General features: G+C 43.0%; 1 protein-coding gene across 1 annotated transcript in view; it reads left to right on the top strand.

The window, feature by feature from the left end:
• The window catches only part of RYR2 (ryanodine receptor 2), a 3,458,987-nt gene that overhangs the window by 3,324,846 nt on the left and 107,300 nt on the right, over positions 1-26,841 (top strand). The window contains exon 96 of the mRNA XM_085612346.1: positions 25,244-25,304. Coding sequence (XP_085468472.1) covers positions 25,244-25,304 — 61 coding nt within the window. The remainder of the gene's footprint in view (positions 1-25,243; positions 25,305-26,841) is intronic.

Genomic DNA, 26,841 nt, shown 5'->3' with positions numbered 1-26,841 from the left:
CGGCGAAGGTGTATTCGATAAATGAGGTTGTGAGGAGATTTGAGAGTTCATGAATTAAGTCCTTGTTCTGCCTAAGAGGCCTGTAGATGCGATGGGAGGTTGTGATCTGATTTGCTAAGAGTTGAAAGTGCCATATCATTTGAGTCATGGAGTTGGAAGTCACTTCATTGCCTACAGTGCAGGGTCAGGAGGCTATATGGATAACACAGAGGCCTCCCATCAAGTTCAGTATATGCATATTATATCACCTTGTTGTCCAATGGGGTTTTAGGACAAAGTATTGAATAAAAAATATTGTGATACAGAAGTCAAGAATATCAGAAGGACAAAAATATTGTAGACAGGAATATCGTAAGGTAAGAATATTTTTTTAGATTTTGTTTTTAATATGGCTGTAAAATATTGTTTATAAAAATATCATATGTATCATTTTCATGGGTTAATTTATAGATATTTTTCTGTCATGTGTTTTATTTTAGTTGTAAGTTAATTTTTGTGTTAGTGTGTTTTGTAAATGTTTTCAGTTATTTGTATAAATTTACAAAATTATTTTATTATAAATTTGATTATTGTTTATAATTAATGTATCTGTAATTATGTAATAGGAGCAGAATGTTTTGGTTTTTCTGGGAAAAGGTTTGCTGGTATATTATTAATTATAAAATATGTTCATGTTTTAATAAAAGTTTGTAAATGTATGCTTTAAAAAAAAATTTGAACAAATTCCTTAATTCAATTATTTCAATTGAAAATAATAGACCTGATTACGATGTTCGGATCGCAAGCGATGGCTTATCAGTTGCGATCCGACCGACATCTGCTCCTGTGTTCCACCCGCTGCCTTATAATGAGGCGGTTGAAGGCAGCATGCGGAGAGACTGACCGCTGCAGTTCCGATGGGCTCAAGGAGCCCGTCTGCCCAGCGGTCGGAATGCAATCCCTACAATAAGGGCAGTGCCTTCACAGGCACCTCCGTAGGGATTATTATGTCCCTTTCAGTCTGCCTTCCTATGTCAGTCCGACCGCCATAGAAAAGCACACTGGACACTAACTTTTGGGGCCCCTAGCAGGGCCCCGTCCCTCTGTGACCTGAGCTAAAAGGCCTGCACCACCACTCACCCACCATGAACTACAATCATAATCGCACATACATGCCCCTCTTGGCAGGCACCATGTGGTGCCTGCCACCCCATGCATGGATGTTTGCAAACATCCATTTTTCTAATGCAGGTTGTGGAGCAGCCCTTTTCTGCCCACTGCACAAGCTACAGTAGTTAAATGGATGTTGACAACTGCCTCATGGGTGGTCACATCCAAATTCATCAGATGGAACAGCTGACTCCTTGTCGGTCAGTTTCCATTCCGACAGGATGCCGGTCGGATGCTCGTCCGACTGGCATCGAAATTAGGGCCAATGTTTTTACTTTATGTTATCTATCTTAATTTTTTTAATTCCATTTTTGTGTATGCCATTTAACACATTTTAAAATTGTGTAAAATAATTTATAAATTAACAGTTAAAAAAAATATAATTTGTTAATATATATTTTTTTATCTTTAGTATAAAAATTGATTTTAGTTTGAAAATATTCATAACTGTTTAAATGTACATTTCTAAGATATATTTTATGTTTTTTTAAATATTCATAATTTATAATTTTTTGTTTTACTTTAGAAATCATGATTCATTTTATTTCAAATAAATTTTATCTAAAATATTTAAGAATTGTATTTACAAATGTAATATAATGTGTTTATAAATGTGCTTTTATGTTTAGTTTTTAGTTGGAAAATGTAAGTCATATGTTTTACAATAACTGTATTTTTAAAAATTAATAATAATATTTCTTTTTATTATGCATTCTTTTTTTAAATTAATGCATTCATTTTATTATGTATTAGTTATAATTTTATTAAAGCCTTAAAATGTAGGTAATTGTGAATACATTTTACATTTGTGTGTGTTTGATCATAAATGATTATATGTTATGCATATATTAAAATTTCTACATTCTATAATACATTTAAATAATGTGTTACATTTAATAATCTGATTTATTTATAAATTAATTTTGACTTTAGGTACTCATTTGCCAACTATTTAGTTATACATTTTATGTATAATTAATTTCATGTTATACATTATAAATAGTTATTTAGGTGCTTATTATTATGAATATGGCGGTCCATGTGACCACCACACTCACGGTGGCGACCCACCCTCCGTATTACAAGTGGGACGGTTGGACCGCCACAGGACCGTTGCGTCCGCCGGGGATCCAGGATCCTGCAGCGGTCACTCAGCAGTCAGGAGCAACAATATGCTGGGGGTGCTGCTGCAGCACTGTAGAGCTCATTATGATTTGGCTTTCCACAGCCCCTTTCATGGCGGTGACCCCGAGGTGAAAAGGGTGGCATCCTGCTGCTCCTGGGCCTGGGGGTACATGCAGTGGGACACATGTTGTGCCCCCATGGATCTGCACCCCAGTTCCTGCACTGTGTAGAATGCATTCCACACTGTGCAGGAACATGCAGTCGACACTCTCACGACTGCGGTCTGCATGTTAGGCTTTCAGTTTTGTATACAATTGTAGATATTTTTTCAAAGAAATATAACATTTTACATTTGAACATAATTTGTTACTAAATATTCAACTTTATTTAAAAATGTTATGTATTTAAATTTTATATTTATTATTTTACATTATTTAATACCAATAATACATATTTTAATTATCATCAAATTAAACTATATTAACCGCTTCGGTGCTCATGACGAGCCCAGCTCGTCATGAGGCACAGTTGACGAGCTGGGCTCGTCATAACCGTCGCGGCCCGCCCACGCGCGGTTGATACCCCACCTGTGCGGGAGAATCAATCAGTGGGCGGGGTCGTGACGAGCTCAGCTCATCATGAGCACAGCTCCACTGTGCCTCATGACGAGCTGGGCTCGTCACGAGCACAGCGCCACCGCCGCCGCCCCCACTCCCCCCGCACCGCGGGGGAATTACCCCGCGTGGAAGGGGTTAAAAATATTAATATAGCTAAATAAATGTAAACATTGGAAATCATCAATTTGCATATCTTGAAAAGTATTAATTTTGAATTTAAATTTAAAGCATACATTTTTTTCAAAAACTCCCCACTCATCTCCTAAAACCCTATATTCCGCTATTAAAAAAAAGTATTCAACAATTAATTATATAAATTATTACAACTAAGAAAACACATTTTAGCAATTTCCTTATTAAAAAATTATCTAACTAAAAACACAAATAAAAATAATACACATATACAGTCAAACACACTACAATACATTTCATACTAATTAACACTTACAAACCGTATTACATACAATGATATTTTGTACATCAGTATTTTTACAACAATTTTAAAAAGAAAACTAATAATAATATTTTTAATTTCAATATTCCTGTTGACAATATGTTCCCAAGCTTCCTGATTAGGCATCTCCGTGCAGAAGCGAAGGAGAAGAGAATTGGCAGGGGATGTAAATAGGCCCAAAGTTGGAAATCCCATCTTGGTTACCACAAACTGAATTGCTGGATGACTGAGATGAAAGTCTATTGAAGAATGAATTTTCTTATTTAGACTGTCTGCCTGAACATTGACCCCCTCCTGGGAGGTTCCTTGCTCAAAAGCAAAATTCATTCTTCTCTCCCCAATCTAGAATTTTGGATGAAAGAACTGTCAAAGCATGGGACTTTATTCCCTCCTGCCTGTTTATGTTTGATTTCAAAACATAATTGTCTGTTATGATCAGGCACGGTTTGATGTACGGACAAGTTGCAAAATGTTGAAGCTCTCTCCCTGAAGCTGCAAGTTCCCTCCAAATTGTTGAGTTGTGGAATTCTTGTTTTAACCAACTGCCCTCAGCCTCTTGATCCTCCAGGGCTGCACCTTACCCCTGCTGACTAGTGTCTGTTAAAACCAGTGCAAGAGATTCCACCATGTCTACGCCTTGATCCAAGTTTTGAGTTTAATCCAAGTTTTGAGAACACAGCCACCATTGGAGTTGTTAAATTATGACTGGGGAGACAGAGATCATCATGTCATAATCCTTCAATGCTGTAGATCAAAGTACCAGAGCATGTTGAACCTAGGGCTTTAAATAGAAGCAGAACCATGGAATTACTGCTGTGCATGATGTCATCAACCCTTGTACTCTCAGCCATTCTCAGGTTCATGCAGAGGGTCTCTATAAGAGGTTGTATTGGGCCAACTGAAGAGTCTCTTTCCTGAGGCAGGAACACTTTGACTTTCTCCGTGTTGACCAGTGCCCCGATAAACTGCTTCTGCTGGGAAAACACCAGGTGTTATTTTTCTTGTTTCAAGATGAACCCCAAGGGCATTAGAATCTTGTGAATATGCTAGACATGGTGTTTTGCCTTTGAAAGAGAATATGCTACGGTTAGCCAGTCATCCAGGTTTGGATGGATATCGTATGATAGCCAAGATGGCCGACGGGAAGGAGCTGCGCTAAGTGCTCCAGGGCAGAGGATCACAATGGCATGGAAATCCCCAAGAAGCCCCATGCAGGAATACAACCATTTGGCATGTGAAGACAGAGTACAGAAATAACAACAGAAATTGAGATTCAACCAAGGCGGAGAGGCACGCAATGAGGGTGAAGCACGTATGCTTAGACTCCCAGTGATTGCATAGAGCAGAGCTCTCCGACCGAGCCGCACTGGCCACCTCTTCCCGTTGCCCTCTAATCAAGATCAGAGAGTGACTTACTGGAGGTATTGTCCATACTGTAGAGAGCTCACAGGTGCAGCGGGAGAGTGACAAGGAGCCAAGACCACCAGCTGGGATCTCTCAGATAGGAGAGCGAGAGATAGGAGCACACTGTACATGGTGAGTGTACAGCACGGCTGTCCTGGTCGGTACATCGGTGCATATTTTGACTGGGGGCTGAGAGGGACACGAGGAGACCGAGGAGAGCGCCAACAGGATCAGCAGCCATTGTGCAGCAAAAGCAAAGCAAATAGGGAGGACACAAAGCGAAAGCCACCATCTCAGTATATAAAAATGGCAATATCCTGATACAAGCATCAGACAATGACCGACAAGCTTTTGAATTGCTCTTCAGCTAACTCAATGGTAAGTAGCTGCCCCAGTAAATCCTACTAGTTACTCATCTCAAACCCAAACCCCTAACCACTATCTTAATTCTACTAACACCACTCAAAGAACTTCACTTAATAGTAATAGTAGCCCTGCAATACAGGCAGCTTCACAAAGTCCCCAAACAGCCACAAGTAAACCTCCTAGTGACCCGTCTCATACCCCGGCTCCTAACCTGCACCCTGTAGCTAAGAACACTGCTCAAAGAACTACACCCAAAGGCAGTTGTAGCCAGATAATCTACAAAGTTTCTCAGAAACTCCAACTAGACTTTTCTACAATCAGCCCTCTCACTCCGAGGAGCAATTACCCAAAACCAGAAATGGGTCAGTACCAAAGAAACACCCCCTAGGCAAAGAGCAAGAGATAGAATCAAGACCACAGACAGGTCACAAAGTACGATAATTTATCATGTCATTGCTGTGTACACTAACTTCACATAAGCCAAATCAACAATAACTTACAACTACTTCGGGAAGAAATAGATTGGGTCATGAAGAAAGTTAGCAAACTTCTACTCACACTAGACAAGATTTACATACCCACTGCCAAGTGCATCAACACCCTGTCTAGCAGAAAACCTAATTACAGCAGCAGACTCACTGCTCCCGAGACAACAAGCTTCACCAGCCAAGAAGAAATAACAATCTCCTCTCAGAAGAAGAGATAAGAACTCAGCTAATTTACTGTCAGGGCACACAGAAAACCTACCTCGACCCTAAATCCAACATCCCGATCGTCAAGCTATCCAAGCCCAAAAAATCAGGGACATAACTCTCTACAAGTCAACCACAACAACATGATCCCGATAGCTATGAGTACCACAACTCACAAAACAGTTACAAACCTGAAATACATGCTACACAATTGCAGAACAGCTGCTAATCACACAACTGATATAGCAGATGTGATCTTAGCACATGATCTGAACATTCTCTTCCTAACTGAAACCTGGATAAGCCCAACAGTAGCTCCAATACTGGACCTCCTCATTCCCCCAGATTTTGCCATCCTGCGGCACAACTGAATATCAAAGCAGGGTAGAGGACTTGCTATAATTTAAAAAAAACTCCCTATCCTTAAACCCTCTCTCGCTAGGAGAGACATCATCGTTTGAACTCATGGGTGCTGAAATCAAGCATGATAAGGAACTGCTAGCGAAAACACTCCATTCATACCGTCCACGGGAAGACAACACTGTCTTCCTGAAGTAACTTTTGGAAATTATTAAAGTCAATGCCACTTCGCTCTCTAACACAATATTATTAGGAAACTTCAACCTGCATTGGAACAAGGATAATGACCCCACAGTGGCTGCACTCAACAACCTGCTCCAGGACATGAACATGATTCATGCATGGTAGGAACTAACCCATAACAAAGGTGTCACTCTTGACCTCATCATTGCCAAACCGGATCAGTAAACATGATAGACATCACACCAACAGACTGGCCCAACCACCACCAGATTCTTTTCCAATTATCCACATAAGAAACTAAAATAAAGGGCCAAATGAGAAAGTAAAAAACCTGGATGAGGGATTACAGCAAGTAGACAGAACTGAATTGGTGGGTCTATGCCAAACCGCCTCACCACTGTGGACTGAAAAAACATCCGTTCCAGAACTGACGCAGCTCCACATTAGCAATATTACCAACATAAATTCAGAAGGTTGCACTCCTATGTCTAAAGAGGCAAAAAACAAAACAGTCAGTACCATGGTTCAACCAGCACATTAACAATGAAATGAGACATCTAAGGCATATGGAACGACTATGGAGGAAAGAACAAAACATCTCCCATCTCGAACAGATGAGAATACAAAGAATGTCATATAAAAAAGCTATCATGAAAGCCTAAACAACAGCGATCAGATCTCATCTAGACAGAACGAAGAACAGGCCCATAAAACTCTTTGTAATAATAAAACAACAATCAAGAAAACTTGCAGAACCCACAATTACAAATAATGTGAAGGAAATCTGCAACGCCTTCTCAGCTTTCTTCAAAGATAAAATCGCAACCATAAGCAACTCTAATCCCAGCCAAACTAGTGGACAACCTAGAGACTCTACCAACCACACTCTCTCTAAAACCACAAAAGTAACACTGACCACCACACCCCAACTGTCCCAAGGAACAACGGAGCATTCCAAAACAGTTTCAGATCTCTATCCGAGGTGTAAATCATGAAAACCATTCAGTCTATGAAACCTACCACACATTTTGACGATCCCATTCCCTCCCACCTACTGAAAGAGATTCAATCCATCACTCCCCTATGGACAAAAATTGTAAATGCATCTCTCCAACAAAGATCCTTACCATAATGCCTGAAGATGAGGCAAGTATCTCCCCAACTAAAAAAACTGGGCGTGGACCAGAAAGACTTAAATAACTTCTGACCGGTATCCAGCCTGGCTTTCCTAGCTAAATTAATAGAAAAATGCACCAATGATCAGATAGGTGAGCACATCAAGAATTATGACCTATTAGACAACCACCAATCAGGCTTCAGACCTGGTCACAATGCTGAAGTCACCATTCTAAACATCCTAGAGGATATACAAACTTCACTAGACCAAAACGTATCCTGTCTCCTAATACGTCTGGATTTATCAGCAGCATGTGACATGGTCAGCCATGAATGACTCAGAGAAACTCTCAAAGTCAGGATGGGACTATCAGGGGCCGCCCTTAACTGGTTCAATTCCTTCCTGCAGAACCAACAACAGAGTCAAAATCGGCAACTCTCTATCTGCTCTATCAGACATCAACTGGAGCGTTCCGCAAGGATCTTCAATTTCATCAGCGCTCTTCAATTGATACATGGAACCACTCACTGAAATCCCAAAACAATCAAAAATCTCATACCACATGTATGTGGATGACACACAACTCTGCATTAAGCTGTCATCTCAACAGGATATCTGGAGACTGGATGATACACTGAGAAAAACACAGGACTGGCTGACACACAAACATCTCAAATTAATTCCACTGAAAACCAAATTAATTCTCTTCTCCACACCTGGTAGACTGCAACAACCTCAATGATGGTCCCTTAACATCAGGTTGCTAAACTGCACCTCAACCATCTGTGACACCATAAAATGTCTTGGCATTACAAAAGACATGAATCTAAACATGTGAGCACACATACATGCAGCAACCAGACACACTAACTCACATATGCACCGTCTAGAAAAACTAAAACCATTTATACTTCCAGGAGATCTCAAAATGGTAGTTCAATCTCAAGTGCTTTGAAGACTGAATTATGGAAATGCCACACTCAGGTCTACATAAAGCAAGCCTAATCTCAATGAAAGTGACAATAAATGCAGCAGCAAGACTCTTAAAAGGCACACATCGCTATGATGGCATTTCTCAAACTCTCAGAGCCCTCAACTGGCTCCCTGTTGAAGTTAGGATCCAACTGAAAGTTGCTTGCATAACACACACAAAGCTCGCAACAGTTCTGGTCCTAATTAGTTGGCATATAGAATCGAGCTATCAGGAGGTGAAAGGTTCTCTAGAAGTGAGAAATCCCTTACACTAGAACCACCCAGATTCAAACAAAGGAAAACACATGCCACACTTTCTCAGGATTGTGTCTAAAAATGTAGAACTCCCTACTACCTTCAATTACATCTCTCAGGATCTTCAAGAACAAGGTTAAAGCAATACTGCTAAAAACATATGTCTTAAGAGAACTCCTTGGAAACTGTAACTCACCCTTTTTTCATATTGTATTCTATTCTTTGGAAACCTGCTCTCCAAATACTATGTACAGCAGATCATAAGTGAAAGGTGTTTTTACTGTTTCGCAACTATTTCTTCAGATCTCTCTTTGTACAGCTCTCTGATACCATTATGGTCATGTTCACGCTTTATAAAACACAATAAATAAAATGCATGCCCTACAAATAAAACTAAGCCGCAGTAAGGAACAAGTACCTTCTTGAAAATTCCTGGCAAAGAGAAAGGTCAAGCGGTAATGCTTTGAAATAGAAATGCTCTTTTTCCACCTTAAAATGAAGAAATGGCTGGAAATCTGGGAGTGAAAATAAAAGTCCTGTAAGTTCAAAGGCATTAAATAATCCCCTTGTGAGACCAAATGGATTATCTGCTGTAATTATACCATTTTGAAAGGGGCATGAGTGACCTATTTGTTGAGAGTTTTTAAGTTCAATACTGGACAGAATTTCTTCCTTGGATTCGGTGTAGAAACAGAATGCAATAGAATCTTTTATGTTGCTCCATTTGTTGAACTGTAATTATTGATCCTTTCTGAATTAGGGACTGTGTTCTCTGTGATATTGCCCATTTCTTTATCATGTCTTTTGACACTGTAGTCAAAATGAAATGAGGAACTGGTGGATTGGAGCGAATCTCTATTTTGTAGCCACTTTGAACTATGTCCAGGACCCATCTGTCTGTAATGTACAGTTGCCAAAGAGTAAAAATGCAAAAAGAACAGATGAACAAATCACACATTCCCCCCCAGTTGCAGATCTGGGTTGAATCCATCAGTTATTATGCCATGCCATTCCAGTTTGCACCCAGCTGTATGCAAATAAGTCTTGAACCTGCTCCCCAAGGGAACAATCCAGCCTGAACTGCTAGGTCAGGTCCTCCATGGACCAGAAACAAGCATCCTGGGATTGGTTTTGGGGTATCATCCCTCATCAGCCAGGCTAGCTTGATTCTTCTGCCCACCATAAGTGACTGATTGCCATTTATTTTGTTGCTGTGATTGTTGTGACTGCAACAACTGTAGCTTGGTTTCTCAACTTGCTGCATTACCCCGACCATGAGCCCAGCCTAGAAAGGGTTGCTTATTACACAATGACTGAGCAAAATACTTATGAATGAAGTTTTTTGGCATTGAAAGGATGGAAAGGTTATATGGCTTTTTTCATTTTTTGCAGCCTTTTCAACTAACACTGAGATGAGAACAGTTTTTCCCCAAGAAGTAGCAAACACACAATCAATGGCTCATGTGCTTGTTTCAGTTTTCACAATTATAGCCACAAGTGGAGCTGACCAGCAATCGAAGCTCCAGCTGAGGTTTATGAGGACCAAATGAAACAAATGAGTCATGAGATAAGAATTGTGCTAAAATCTACATATTCTAACTTAAAGTTGAAAATACTTAAACATTGTCTGGGATGATCATGCAGCATAAGTTGTGGCGCAAAGGGCAACATCAGATGCTGCATATGACCTCCTGAGAGAGGCTTCCACCATCTTATCCAGAGGATCCAACAAGAAAGCCTCATCTGAAGCCAAATAAGAGGGTGATGACATGCTTGCCAATATTGTATTTATCTTTGGAATTTGTGTAAATTTCACCTCAAAGGAGTATAATGGATATCTTTTAGCCAGGAAACATGGGAAATTGATCTTGTTGATTTCCTGCCATTCTTTCAGATACTTAGGGCCTTATGATGAGTATGGCGGTGGCGGTCCAACCACCGCAATCACTGTGGGTCTGCACACAGTATTAAGATTATGGCGGTCACACCCCCACTGAATTGCCGCGTCCGCCCGGAGAGCCAGGATCCTGCAGTGGTCATGTAGCGGAAGGGGGTAGCAATATGCTGGCAGTGCTGCTGTGGCACCACTGAGCATCTTATGAGTTACCTATCTACCGACCCTTTTATGGCGGTGAGCCCGCCATGAAAATGGTGGCATAGAGGCAATTAAGGGGGCCCTAAGAGGGCCCCTGCAGCTCCTTGTCCCGGGAGTGCATGAGGGTGGGCACCTTTTGTGCCCCCCTGGATTTGCACCCCAGTTCCTGTATGGTGTGGCATGCATTCCACACCGTGCAGAAACTTGCTGCAGGTGCTGTCACGGCAGAAGTTTGCTGTAAAGGCACTTCTATGAGCCTAACACAGCTGCCGCTGTGAGACCACCGCAGCACCACCCGCCCAACCTGGATTCAACTCTGAACCCACAGTCTTGGTGGTCTTCCTGAGGACGGAGCAGTGGCGATGCCGCAGAAGGACCGCCAAAGCTGTAATACGACCCATAAACTCAATAACCTCATATAACAGTAGATCATCAACCTCTGGTGTCTGATATTTTGAGAGGAACTCTTCATTCTGAACATATTTTTGTCCAAATTTCAACAAACTTCTGATATGCTTGAGCATGTTTTGCAATTGCACTCCCTGTACAAATCTCAGAATCAGCAATCATCATCATACTGCAAACATTTAGAACTTTTGAAGGCATTTGAACCAAAGCAGAAGGAACAGACTCATTAGTCATTTCCTGGAGGTCTGTCATAGAAACCAAAATTACTTGTTCCTCACCATTAGGGCAGCGACTTCCGTTTATAAAGGTTACCTAGCAACTCCATCTCTTCTTGCGAGAAGAGAAGGAGTGCTAAAATAACTTGTGCATGACTACCACCTTGTGCGCCCTCCTGCAAGCACTGCAGTGTGGCCAGTCAGAGTTCACCAAATCTGCTCCTCAGCACAGTGGTACACATGTGCAAGTCCAAGCTCCAGCTGTAACACCTAAATGGGAAGCGAATACTGCTGAAGCACTTCACAGCAGTCACTCAAGCAGACCGCTGAACTGTAAGTAAGCAACACAACATAGATCCTTACTTGTACTGTGGTAGCAGCACAGCGTCCTGCAGCCAGAAGAGAAAAAGATAAACAGGAAGTGTCAGAGGAGGGAGGATCCTTTATATCCATGACACAATTATTGTGTAAACTTAAAAGAAACTTAGTAGCTTCACTCTGTATTCACTATAATTAAGAGAGCATATGTAGGTGGAGTTGGTCAGCTCTGTGTGGCGTCGTCGGCATTGTCTGCACCAGAAGTGAGTCCACATCACCTAGATAGGTTCCACCTTGGTGCGCTGATGATGTCAGTTCCTTTCTTTCCACTCCAGCTACCACAGGTCCGGGAAGAGAGCTACACTCTGTCACTTTTTGACGGGCTTTTTTCGACATTTTGTCAAAATTATTTGGTGTGTAGGTTTTTCCTCAATGTCGAAGAAGACTTCTGGATTTACACTGTGCGGCGCCTCCCATCGTGCCATGTCAGTGACAGATCCACACTTAGTTTGTCTCTGCTGCATGAAGAGTGATCTCAACTCGAATTCGTGCTCCGGCTACCAGGCCATGGCTCAGAGGCTTTGAGGGAGTGGTCCCTATATCTGCTTGTGGCCCGGTGGTCAACTCCATGCCATTTGCCCCTGATGTCTCGTTCCCGGATGAGGGGTAGGTCCCGACACCGCTCAAGGAGTCCTGTGTCCGGTTAGGTAAGAGGCATAAGAAGCACAAAAAGTCCAAGCATGTTTCATCGTCTCCCCTAATGCACTTTCAGGCCCAGGAGCCTCAGACGTGGCTCAATCGGGTTCAAAGCCAGTGAGTCTGGTGCTGATGCCCCCAATGGATCGAGTGGCGGATTTCAAGCGGTGCTGGTTGTTCCCCTGTGACCTTACCTGTTGCTGGCCCCCACCCTGAGACTCCCAGCGTTGCCGGTGCCCCCCGTTGGTGCCAGCCCCTTTCTCATCCCCGACAAGCCGGAGCTGGATCGGCGCCTATCAACGCAGCGTCTAGGTCGATTCTTCAGCCTTCTTTTAAGGCACTAGGAATGGGGTATGATTGGGAGAAGTGGCTACACCCTTTCCAAGACTAGCCTGAGCACGAAACTGGCTGGTATGAGGAATTTAGTGAGTCCAGTGGCCTGGATACCTCCCCATATTATGGCCTGCTTTCTCCCCCTACCGTGGCTATGGAGGAGGGAGCGTCATATGCTATGGCAGTGAGAAGGACAGCCAAGATCCTGGACCTTCAGCTCCCTCCAGTGGAAGTCAAGACGAACATCTAAACAGAAGTCCTGCAGCCGGGTGTTACCTCCTCAGAACCCTTCCTGCCTTTCAACAAAGCCTTGGCTGATGTCCTTTTAGGAACCTGCTTCAAGCCCAGCACTGGGTCCCCTGTGAATTGGACAGTTATCTGCCGTCATCGTCCTGCTCCAGGCGACCTGAAATTCCTTACCAACCACCCTACCCCCCAGAGTTTGGTGGTCCAGGCCTCTACCTCATAAGAGGCTGGATAGTTGGGACAAAAAGATTTTTTCTTCTGCTTGCCTTGCATTCTGTTCGATGAACACTGCATGCCTATTGGGTCGTTACGCCGATTCCCTGTGGGAAACGGTTGGGCAGGTGGTGCCACAGGTCCCAGAGGAAGCCCCGGCCATTCTCTCCGAAGCAGTATCAGATGGGAGAGATGCGGCAAAGTTCACTATTTACTGTGGGCTTGACACCACTGACTCGCTGGGAAGAATAATGTCATCGACAGTGGCCATTCAGTGCCATGGAAGAGGCTTTCAGTCACGCCATCAATATCCTACCCTCAAGACCACACAAGTTAAGCAACCTCTGCATGGCTGTGGGCCCGCCTGTTTTCGACCCCATGGGTAAGGTGGCCAGAGGTCCAGTGAGTCTACTCCTCACCTGGAGCCTCTAACAATTCCTAGTCCGGTCCTTCATGATCATGGGCAGCCAGTTGATTGCAGGATCAGCCATCAATTCCACCATTGGCAAATCGTTACATCAGACAAGTGGGTTCTTCAGATAGTACTAAGGGGCTACTCCTGCCCCTCTTGAGACAACCCCTCCTCCATGCCTCTGACTTTCGACTTGCTAACCGAGAACAACCTGATTTTGCTTCAGGAGGAAGTCAGGTCTCTCTTGGCTAAGGGAGCCATAGAGAGTGTTCCTAACAAGGAACAATGTCTCAACTGGTCAATCATGTAAGGGGGACCATTAGAACAAAGAAATTAATCTTAACAAAAAGGGCAAAGGAGACTGAATTGAAAAATGCAGGTTGTTATTTATAATTAGAAGTACAAAAACATAATTACAGTAACCATAACAACCGTGTGAGCACTGGAAGTGAAGTGATGGGTGAAGACGGCACAGTGACACAAAGGTGCAAGAGCAACGTGAGGCGGCGCAAATTAAATTAACAATAAGGGTCAGACACAATATTTACAAAAACATTAATCATTACAACATTATTTTATGATTTGGGCACGACCCTTTACAGGACCGCAAATAACGTTGAAAAGTCGACGGCGTTTCGAACTCATTAACTTGAGTTCATCATCAGGACTATGGTTACAATTGCTTCACAAAGTACTTCTAAAAGATAAGCAGAAAAATAAATAAAAGAAGAAACCAGTAAAGGACCCAGGAAATAGATTAAGAAAAGGGTGAGAAAGGACGGAGAGAATATCTGATATCCACCTGTAGGGGAAATGCTGGACCTGTCTCAGCAAATACAAAGTTGAGGGTGTAATAATAGAGATTCTGGTATCCCCAAGGGAGGTAAGCGCTGTGTCAATCCCAGCAAGGTATAGGGTTCCAGGCGTAATTAGGATGGCTCTAAAGGATAACATTAATGGTATTACTGATACTGACTCAACTACACCAGCGACACCAAAGCCAGGGTACTTGACACATAGGCGCTTACCCATAGTGAACCAGGGTGGTTGTAACTCCGGGAGATAATCGATGCACGCAGAGATTAGGTCAGCAGCTGTTCTAAAATACAAATTGGATCTGTTAAGGATCCAGAAATTATAGAAAAACGCCAGCAATCGCGTCTAACTACATCGCGAGTGTTCGTAAATAAAAGCGCTTACCGACTGAAGTTAAATCAGGGTGACACGCTATCCATTCAAGTTATTAAAGGTTTATAATTAGCCCAGGACACGAATGAAACGTGCTCAGCCCACGGACGTTTAGGAACAAAATATAACCGGCAATGGCCGGAATCACGTGATCAAAGCATGAGGAGACAACTAGAACGGGGAAGAAAAGGCCCACAACAGTGCCCCAGGGGGAAGGGTGAAGGTGTGAACGGCCTAGAAAGATGGCCTAAACAACAGCATACCAACAAGCTATGAAAGCATTTACAATATCTTCGTTTTCGTTAGACATTATAATCAAAACTTATGACATTCTCAATAAAAGTTCAAAATTAAGCCAGAATGTACATACAATTTATACAGACGTAGATAATAAACCATGAGACATACGTTATAAGGACAAAATCAAATTATAAACGAGAACATTTTTTGGAGGACAAAGGAAAGGTGTACATATGTATAATGTTACAACAACACAAGACAAAAAAGAATAAATTGCATAAAATTATTGAAAAGAAAAAAACAACAGTTTATATCTTTGAAAACCATTCACAGTAAAGAGGAAAACATATCATACTGAACCAAGCATTCGAGAGAACAGTCTCAGATGTACACAATAGCTGTGTTCCACTCATCAAGGGAATTTAAACCATGTGTTACCGAATTGCAGCGGGTAATCCATCTACATTTACACTTATTAAGTAGAAGTTGAAGGTTACCACCGCGGATAGACAGTTGTGGTCGGTCTATGACTTGCCATATCATATCATTTTCAGAGTGATTACAATCTCTATAATGCGTTACCAACGGGGCAGTGGTGACATTGCATCTGATGCGACTCTTGTGTTGCGAGATGCGTTGTTTAATCATCTGTGTTGTCTGTCCAATGTAAAATAGATTACATGGGCAGCGAATAGAGTAAATCACATTGTTGGTGCGACAATTTGAGAATTGTTTCAGCGGATAAGTGTGTTCAGGTGTGGCAAATACTTTGGTGTTAAGTGTCAATTCACAAACATTACAATTCTGACATTTAAAATGACCTATGACCGGTGGGAGCCCCCACAAGGTCGTCACTGATAAGTCACATTTTTCTTTAGGTGGCCAAGTGATGGCACGGACCAATTTATCAGAAAGATTCTCACCCCTTTTGTATGAAAGTAACGGGGGGTCCGTAAAGTGCGGAAATGTACGGAGCAATGTCCAATTTCTTTTAATAATATTCCCAACTTTATTACTTGATGGACAAAAAGTTGAGACAAAAGGAATCCGCATATTGGTACGTTTGATGGTTGGTGTCAAGATAATATCTCTATCACTATACCATGCCCGTTTAAGGGCTCTTTTGACCAAATGTTTGGGATAACCACGGTTAGTCAGTTTTTCTGAAAGAATAGCAGCCTCTCGAAAGTAATCTTTTCGCCATTTACAATTTTGGCGAATCCGAAGAAATTGTCCATACGGTAATCCATCGCGTAAACCACGAGGATGATAACTGGAATACAAGAGTAACGTATTCCGTTCCGTAGGTTTTCGGTATAATGTAGTACCAATGGCACCTTCTTCAACATGCAAAACCAGGTCAAGGAAAGGGAGGTCATTTTTGCGGATATCTGAGGTAAAGGTCGGGTGTGGTTGGGAATTATTGAGCCAAATGACAAAAGTGGCTAATGCATCATGGGTACCATGCCATAATAAAAGAATATCATCTATATACCTCAGCCACAAAAAAATATTGGTTGTGAAGGCATTTTGAGTTGATAGAAAGATAGTCTTTTCTAGATGATATACATAGAGGACCGCAAAATTAGGAGCAAAACAAGAACCCATAGAGACTCCTTTAGTCTGTAGGTAGAAGGAATCCTTATACAAAAAATAGTTGTTGGTCAAAGCTATATCCAAAAGTTCAATCAAAAAATTAGTTGGGCTACGTATAGGTCTTGGTCTGGTGTTCATTAGGTCTTGTATGACTTTAAGCGCATCAGACTGAGGAATGTTGGCATTTTTCAATTCGGTCTCCCTTGCCCTTTTTGTTAAGATTAATTTCTTTGTTCTAATGGTCCCCCTTACATGATTGACCAGTTGAGACATTGTTCCTTGTTAGTATAATTGCCCGGTCTCAATTGGGTTAACGGGTTCACTCCTGTTTTGTTTTGCTTATAGAGAGGGTTCCAGCACCAGAAGTAGGCTGTGGTTGCTATTCCTGCTACTTTCTGGTCCCAAAAAAGGACAAGGGCCTTCATCCTATTCTAGATCGGCTAGCCCTCAACTTCTTCCTTAAAAAGGACAAGTTAAAAATGCTTACTCTGGCCCAGGTCTTGTCTGTCCTAGATCCCGGAGACTGGATGGTAGCCTTGGAATGGCAGGACGCCTATTTTCACATTCCCATCCTGCCTGCCCATCTGTGTTACCTGCAGTTCATAGTAGGCCGTGAGCACTTTCTGTTCACAGTGCCCCTCTTTGGCCTTACCAGCATTCCTCGAGTGTTCACCAAGGGGATGGCAGTGGTCGCAACTAATCTGCACAGATCAGGGGTGCCAGTCGTCCCCTATCTCAAAGACTGGCTGTTGAAGACTGTCCTATTCCACCTCCAGACTACAACGAACCTCTATGCTTTCACTGGGGTTCACTATCAATGTGCCGAAATTACATCTGACTCCTTCTCAGATGCTCCCTTTCATCAGAGCTGTTCTGGTCACAGTGCAGTTTCGAGCCTATCCTCCTGGGCAGTGAGTCAACAATATTCAGGCTATGATACCGAGGTTTTAGCCTCTATCCTGGATTTTGGTGAGGATAGCTCTGAGGCTGCTGGACCTCATGGCCTCCTGCATCCTGCTGGTAACACATGGCAGATGCCAGATGCCATATGTGGGCTCTGCAGTGGAACCAGATGTTCCAGAGGTTGCAGCATCAGGTGAATCTCTCTGACGTAGGAGCCTGCACAGGATCTGCAGTGGTGGCTGACCCACCACTATTGGGTCAGTGGCAGGTCCCTCTCCCTTCCCCAATCAGATCACACTGTAGTGACGGATGCGTCACTCCTGGGATGGGGTGACCATGTGGGAGAGGTGGAGATTAGAGGACTCAGGCGGAATCCAGACTCCACGTCAACTTGCTGGAGCTTCAGGCAAATCGCTTGGCACTGAAAGCTTTTCTACCTTCCATCAAGAGGGAGATGGTTTAGGTATTCATGGACAATACCACTGCCATGTTGTACTGCAATAAACATGGCAGGCTGGGGTCCTGGACCCTTTATCAGGAGGCCCTGCCTAGTGGATCACGAATAGTGTCTCCATCCGGATGTGGCACAAGGTCTCTTTCAGAACTGGGGAGAGCCTTGGTTAGATTTGTTCACCTCCACGGAGAACGCACAATGTAAGCAATTCTGCGCGCTGGAGTTTCTAAGGTAGCACTCGGTCTGTGATACTTTTCATCTTGAGTAGTGCTCAGGCCTCCTCTAGGCCTTTCCGCCAATACCACTCCTGTCCAGAGTGCTCATGGAGAACAGGAGTGACTAGGTCCAAGTCATTTTTGTGTCTCCGGACTGGGCACGAAAAGTCTAGTATCCCGAGCTTCTTCAACTGAGCATCGATCCTCCGATCAGGCTGCCCCTTCGGGAGGGCCATCTGTTGCAGCATCAGGGGAGTGTCCTCCACCTGAACGTGTCCACTCTAAGTGTCCACGCTAAGCTTTATCGTGTGGAGATTGAGTGTCAGCAATTGACAGCATTCAGCCTTCCTCCTGAAGTCTATGATCTGATTGTGGCAGCCAGGAGTCCCTCTACCAAGATTGTGTATCTCTGCCCGTGGCAGAAGTTTGTATTTACAGAAAGGTCTATTGACCCTCTTTCTGCTTCCGTCTCCCAAGTCCTTCTCTTTATGTTGACCCTTGCCCAGCAGAGCAAGGAGATGATGGACGGAGCGCTAAAACTTTTCAGACACTCACCCCCAGTCACAGATCTGGGTTGAATCCAGCATCATTCTTTATCTCACTTCACCACCCCAGTTCAGACACAGGGTCAAGACTGATTTGCATATAGCTGGTTTTGAACCAAGGTGGCAAAGTGAGCTAAAGAATGATGATGGATTCAACCCAGATCTGTGACTGGTTGTGAGTGTCTGAAAAGTTTCAGCGCTCCGTCCATTATCTCTTTCTGTTTGCTTTGTTCGACCTAAGTTGGCAGGGTATGCCCAGACGTGGGCTCCTTGCTCACTTTGCCACTGGATTCAAGCTAGCCTGATGAAGGGTGTTACTCAGAAACCGGTTCCAGGATGCTTGTTTCCGGTCCAGGAAAGACCTGGCTTGGCAGTTCGGGCTGGACTTTTCCCATGAGGCACAGGGTCAAGACTGATTTGCATATAGTTGGGTCTGAACTGTGTTGGTGAAGTGAGCTAAAGAATGATGATGGATTCAACCCAGATCTGTGACTGGGGGTGAGTGTCTGAAACGTTTCAGCGCTCCGTCCATCATCTCATTGTGTTTGCCTTGCCCAGCAGGGCTCTGCTCTGGGCACTCTTAAAGGCTACCTTTTGGCCTTGTCTGCCTTCTTGAGGCTGCCAGACCAACCTTTGTATATTTAAAACCCCTATTGTGAGCGGATTTCTTCAGGGGCTTGTACATTTGTTCCCACCTGTCCCATTCATCATGCCTCAGTGGGGCCTTATTTAGTTCTCACCTTCACCATTCAAACCTCTGCACAACTGCCCCTTCCGGCTGCTTTCAATCAAAACAACCTTTTTAGTGGGAATTACTTCTGTCAATAGGGTGAGTGAATTACAGGCTCTGTTATCAAAGCCTCCTTACCTGACCATCTTTCCTGATAAGTTGGTGCTTCGCACTAGGGCTTCTTTCTTACCGAAAGTGGGAAAACCATTCAACACGGGGCAGTCTGTAACCTTTCCCACTTTCTGTGCTCCTCCACACCTCTCTAAAATAGGAGGAGCAACTCCACCGTCTGGACCCAAAAAGATTGTTTTCATTCTACCTTGACCACACTAAATAGTTCTGGGTGGATGACCAACTCTTTGTATGGAACATTGAATCAAAGAAAGGTTGTGCGGTGCAGAAGAGAACTATCTTGTGATGGGTTGTCTTCTGCATCAAACCTTTCTCTGCTCTTTCCAAGAAACAGCCTCCTGCAGGCTTAAGAGCTCATTCCACCAGAGCTAAGGCTGCGACCACAGCATTGCAACTTGGTGTTCCAGCACTTGGCATTTGTCTTTTTTTTGTTTAACTCTTTATTCAGTTTTTTTAATTTTCTAAAGATCAGCACAAACTCATAAAACAAATTTATACAGTGAGGTTAGAGACAAATTTCTTAGTAATCATAGCATCATTAGAGGGATAAGCCATCAATCCTCCAGCTCCCATTACTAATCAAATGCACACAGATACAATACAAAACCATAACACTTCCACCCCACTATATAATCCAGAATTTAAACAATGCCTTGCTATATATCATACATAAATCGACCACCAAAGTTAAGGAACCTTTGTGCTAAAATCCCTCTGGATATTTTCTCCAATCCAACTCAGCTTATAGGCCTAAGTTATTTAACTTCCTATGGCTCCTTCCACCTTGCTAGAGGAGCCCAGATGCGCCGTCCCAACAGTCTCGCCTTTTATCCTTCCTCTCACAAATAGCTCTATCCATAGTAAACAATGAGAGTAAACGCGAGAACCCCTGTTGAAACGTTGGGGGTAGCAGATCAAGCCAGGCGGAAGCGATACTTATCCGCACAACAGCCATGGCCAAAAAGAGAAATTGATAAGCCAGATCTTGCAGCTCGCTACTGCTAACTCCAAGCAAAATCAGAGTAGGGGTTAGTGTAACTTTCAGCCCTAATGACAAGTCTAAGAATTTTGTGATAGAATCTAGCAGATATTCCAGGCGTGGGCAGAATGCGAACATGTGTACAAGGTCAGCAGCCGGTGCACCACACCGCGGGCGAGTAGTCCCTGCTGAACCGCCCCACTGTGCTATTCTCGCCGGGGTATGGTAAAGCGAAAAGATAGTCTTAAAATGCTGCGCTTGAAGCCCAGCCGAGTACAAGACCGTCTGGCCTAATTATAGAGACTCAGAAAACCTCTCTGGTTCGACACCCACCCGTTCCATCCATTTTCCCGCATGTTTGGCCAGATTGTCTTGCTTTAATACAACTAATTCAGCATACAATAGCCTAATAACACCCTTCATGCTACCCCTGATAATATCTATAGCTTTGATTCTGCTAAACCCATGAAACCCCCCACCTTCTTACAAAAAAAGCTGTACACCTGTAAAAATTTGAAAAAATTACCTCTATCCAGTCCAAACTCCGACTGATTATCCCCAAACTGGCGGAAGCCTTCTTTCTGTATTAGATACCCAGCCTTCCGGATCCCCTTCTCTGACCAATCTGCCATGGTCGCATCCGAAAAAATTTCAGGAAGCATGTGTTTTTTATATAGCTGGGTATAGTGATTAAGCCTCCCAAGACCAGTTTTTTTTTCAGTGCAGCCCAGATTTTAAAGGCGGCCGCAAGTGTCTTAAATTGTGTCCTTTTTTAATAACTGGGCTCCGTAAATTTCGTAAAACAGTTCTCAGCATGATCCCCGAGCAACAGCTTATATACACCGGGAAGCCCTATTTCCCCTTCAACATCCCCGAAGGTGTATCAAATAATATACTCATATATTGAAGAGCTGCTGCCCAATAATACATTCTAAAATTGGGAACAGCGAACCCCCCTCGCTCCTGTGGTAGTGACATAAACCTGAGGGCCCTCCTAGTTTTCCCATGCGCCCAGATAAATCGGTTTACTATACTCTCTAGCATTACAAACCAATGTTTCTCGAATTCCATCGGTATTGCTCTGAACAAATAGAGAATTTTGGGTAAAAACATCATCTTCACCACATTGCAGCGCCCCACTAATGATAGATGTAAGTTATTGATTCTATCAAAATCAGCTCTCGCCTTCCTGATTACTGGCTCGATGTTCCTCGCCACCAAATTTCCCAGATCTGGCATAATCGTTATTCCCAAATACACTGCTGATTCTGTTACTCAAGGATCAACAATAATAGCATGCCTATTCTTTATAACTTGGGTTTTAGCTCTTTTTAATGCGTAGCCTGAGAATCTGCCAAAATCTTGTGCTACGGACTCCACCACCCTCAGTGCGGTAGAAGGATTTGCCGTAACGATAGCAACATCGTCCGTGTAGGCCAAAACTTTAGATTCCAAGCCCTTACAGACAATAGGGAGAATTCCGTTGTTAACCTCGAATAAGCGTATTAAAGGATCGATGTATATAGCAAATAGCAGGGGTGAACATGGGCACCCCTGCCATGTCCCCATCCCAATAATAAAAGGAGATGTATAGCCACCATTTAACCTTAAGCGAGCTGTGGGTGATATCTATAGTACCTAAATGGCTTTAATAAACCCCCCCCAAGCCAAACCATTTCATTGTTTCCCACAGGAAATCCCAGGAGACCCTATCGAATGCTTTCTCAGTATCCAGTAGCAAAGCGGACATAGGGTCCCCTGAGATCTCTGTTGCATCAAAGAGTGTAATCACTCGACGCACATGCTGTGTTGTTCCCCGACCGATTATAAACCCATGTTGGCAGGGTTGGATTGTTTTCCTCATGATGTTATTTAGGCTTGTGGCCATAGCCTTTGACATTTTTTTTTAAATCTCTATTTAAAAGCATTATGGGCCGATAGGAGCCTGGCTCCCTCGATGGTTTGTCCTTTTTTTAAAAAAACACTATATCCGCCCCGGCCCATGACTCAGGTGCTGGTCCCCCCCTTTGAGCTTGGCGAATAACCTCGATCAAATCAGGTCCTATTATATCTACAAAAGTTTTATAGAACTCTAAAGAGATCTGATCAGGCCCAGCAGCCTTACTAGATGGTAGATTTTGCAGAGCACTCAATATTTCCTCTTGTGTTAAAACCATCTCGAGTGCCGCCTTGTCTGTAGGATCGACCTGCTGCAGGGGTATCTTATCTAAGTACTCTCATATTGCCGTCGGCGTCTCTAAAGATTCTTTGCTATAAAGCTGTTGATAGAATTGCCGAAACATCTCTCGAATCCCTGGGGAGTCAGCTATTATACTCCTATTAGCGTCCAAAATTTCAGATATCACTCCTGCAGCAGCTTTTTGTCTTAATCTCACTGCCAGGGTACGCCCCACCCTCTCGCTGTACTCATGACAGTGCTGTCTTTTTGCCAAATAAGTTTCTTCAGCTTTGATGGCTATACGTTCTCCAGCTTCAGCCTTGTTTACGGCCAGCTGAAGCATAATATGTTCCGTTTGACTGCCCATGTTAACAGCCGAGGCCAGCGCCTCTTCTAACTTAATTAGCTTGTCTCTTACCACCTCCTCATGCTGTGCCTCCTTCCTTTGACGGTACATGCTATAACTAGTTGTTTGTCCACTGACCCCTGCTTTGAAAGCGTCCTAAACTATCCGTTCGCTTGTGCTCTCTCGATTAAAATCCCAAAATTCCCTGATCCACCCCTTCATATGAGACACATAATCTGGATCATGTAAAAGCCTCCGTTCAAAGGTCCAACCCCGAATTTGCCTGCCCCCCCGGAGAGGCTGACTGTAAGAACTAATGGATTATGATCCAAGAGTATCCAAGGATATTTCTCGATCCTAGAATTAGAAATAAACTGGTGAGATAAAAAAAAACTAGTCAAGTCGAGAGATAGCCTTATGTGGTGCAGAGAAAAAGGTGCTGCCGGGGTCTGTGGGTTTCATATATGCCCATGCATCTGTAAGACCGTTATTTATAATCAAATTTGTTAAAGCTACACAGACCCTTCTTTTCCTACCAGAATATCTACTTCCTGGAAAACCCCAATGCACCCGCATCCCATTGATATTAAAATCCCCACATACGATCACCGGAGTTGGCCACATTGCAAAATCAGAATCCAAAAATTCAAGCACATCCGGGTCATCACAGGTTGATCCATATACTGAGCATATAGTGAATTTTTCACCTCCCACTGAGCATTCAACAGTCGCCCACTGACCCCATTGATCAGCGGATTTTCTTATAACCTTTACGTCACTCCTACGGGTCAGAATAGCTACCCCTCTTGTGCGGGTGCCCTGAGTAATATTCACCATAAGCTTATATCCTTGCTGTTCCAAGATACGACCGCTGATACCTTCTATATGCGTCTCTTGGACACTAAGAATATCCATACATAAAGATTTAAACAGAATTGCAGCCCTTTGCTTCTTATTTTGGTTATTTAACCCGCAGATGTTAATTGTAGCTATTCGTAAACTCATTATTTTATACTTCCCTGATTCTTACCAAAACCCCCCATCATCCTGCTACCTCTTAATACATCCAAGCTTAATCTTATTCTTACAGAGCTCATTCTACACATGTTTTGACTCAAAGTGCTCATCTCAATCCCTCCCCTCACCTATTGTGCTAAGACATGTTGTGCTGATCCCGTGTCCAACCCCACCCTCAGACTCCCCCCACGCTACTGTCTGAACAGTCAGGTTCACAGGGATGGCCTTTTTGGCCGCTCTGTCCTGCAGGACTTTCTGGTCTAAACTTGTCCACAGTCTCTCCTTCGGGAATGGTATTGCTTGGGTATCTATTCTAAGGTAATAACTTTATGACTAGATGTCTCTTTCAGATGGACAAGGTACTTAGCTTCAGTAACGTCTTATCTGGTAGAGACATAATCTAGCCGCAGATTCCTTACTAACCCACCCATCCTCAGTGCAAAGCGTCAGGTTTTTAGGGTGAGGGCTGATCGCTTGTTAGGGCTCTAGCTGTTCTAATCACAACACTGTCAATGCACTTCATGGCTCCGCGCTCCTGGCGTGGAAAGTCATTAAAAGTGACTGACATCAGCATGCCGAGGTGGCACCTATATAGGTGAAGCGGCTGACGCCACTCGTAGATGACCAACGCTAACTGCCAGCGTTCAAAGGTATTGCTCAAGCAAAAGTCTTCCGTATCCAGCCTGACACCTGGGATATTCTGAGGTAAGGAGTCTGCGGCTAGATTATGCCTATACCAGAAAAGGTGTTACTGAAGGTAAGTAACTTGTCATTTAATGATAAATGTCACCTAAGTGAAAATTAGCAACTGGTCAACACATAACAAGTAACCCAGCATGCAGTAGTATATCCATAGAGGACCTGTTTATTGGTAAACATGCTTTCCTTATGTATGGTAATGTGACTAATTTTACTCACCTTCAGTTGGTCATTCACTGGCCATCATTTAAATACAGTCATAAAAGCCAATTGTACATGGAATGGCCACCAGTCAAATTTTGAAAATATGTCTTGTTGTTTTACTTATGCCTTGCAGTATCAAACCTGGCAGAAGCATTTTTCAAAAAGTATTCAATTTTTCTTTTGCAGGCTCAATTCCATTGATGTAAAATATCAGATGTGGAAACTGGGAGTCGTGTTTACAGACAACGTAAGCTGAATTCTTTGCACATAGCATGTAACCAATTGTGTTTTAAGTAAAGTAACTGTTGTATGTTCTGCACTTTAACATGAGGGGGTCTCATGCACAGCTGGGCACAATAACTGCTTTGCAATATGTGGGGTTTTGTAATGTTTCTATAGTAAAATATGTTCATAGTTTGATGACCATTGACACGCAGGCAAATTACCCTGCTTTCCTATAATTTGTTTTAGCAGTCACAAGTTCCAAAGGCCGTAGACAAAATCGACAAACACCCTTACATAAGTTGACATGAGTGCATATTTTGCAAAGCTGTTGTAGGTCATGATAAAAATAGTATGCAAAATGTGCATGAGTATATGAGACAGCCAATACCTTTGGCTTTTTTTAAGGGCATCTTCAGTAATTGGTGAAATTGTATATGCTTCTGTGGATGAAAGAGTTAGTGAATTTACATGTTACTACAAATGCTATTGCATCGCTTTCCATTACAACGTGGTTGTTACAACGACAGTGCGGTTAGAACATGATACCTTTACATCGCAAGTCATTAGATCGACTCGCTGTAGGGGGGCGCGCTGGATTTAGGAATAGTATAATTTACTAATCCACCTCCAGCGTGTGCAACAGTAGGGAAGGTGTTGGAATAGTAAATTATACTATTCCGTAGTTTAGAGTGCCCCCTACAGCAAGTCGATCTAATGACTTGCGATGTAAAGGTATTGCATACTAACAAGGCGGTTGTTGTAAAGACTGCGTTGTAAAAGGACTGCGATGTAATGGCAGCATTGTAAACGCTGTTTCCCGAGTGAGTGTATGGGTGGATATATAGGTACTGCCTAAAAATGTGCATAGCTTGGAGATGTTGCTTTCCATCAAAATAGTAAAATGCAAGGATGTATGTTCCTCAGCTTATCAAGCATTGTTGGAAACTGCTATCTGCACATTTATTTGTATGCCAGTGTAAGCTGATGATATGTCACAAATTGTCACCAATGTGCCATGTTCTGCATTATGCCGGGGTGAGCACCAGAAAATGAAAGATGCCAAGAAATAGCAGTATTTTCTTAGGACAGTGTTACCCAGATGCGGGTATCATCATGACAAGAATTCCAATATTATGCTCAGAATTACACGGCCAAGGCTACTACTTTACCTGATGTAGGTTCCCTCACGCATTTGGTTCCCATAGTATGTCAAGAACTTCCACCTTGTGATGTATATGTCTGGATGCAGATTCCTCACCTTTTGAATATTCCTATGCCGCACACATGATCTGGAGTTTTTTTTTATCAATGCTCCTGTGTGCTGGCAGATGGCACTGGGTCACTCTGCAGATCCGAATCCCTGCTCCCAACTTTGTTTGCCTTAAATGATTTCAAATTCTTCTACAATAAGTTGCAAGGGAAAATATCTCCCCCAAAAACAACTGCAGAAGGCAGATGTCGGTCATTGACCCACAATATGTGTCTGTGGTGCAGTCACGACTCCAAGCCATATAACAAATGTGTCCTAATGCACCCAAACGCAATCTGGGCAAAGCTTT

This window comes from Triturus cristatus, chromosome 6 (assembly GCF_964204655.1).
Source record: "Triturus cristatus chromosome 6, aTriCri1.1, whole genome shotgun sequence".
Lineage (NCBI taxonomy): Eukaryota > Metazoa > Chordata > Amphibia > Caudata > Salamandridae > Triturus > Triturus cristatus.
Note: the sequence above shows the minus strand (reverse complement) of the source record. Positions and strands in the feature narration are given on the sequence as shown.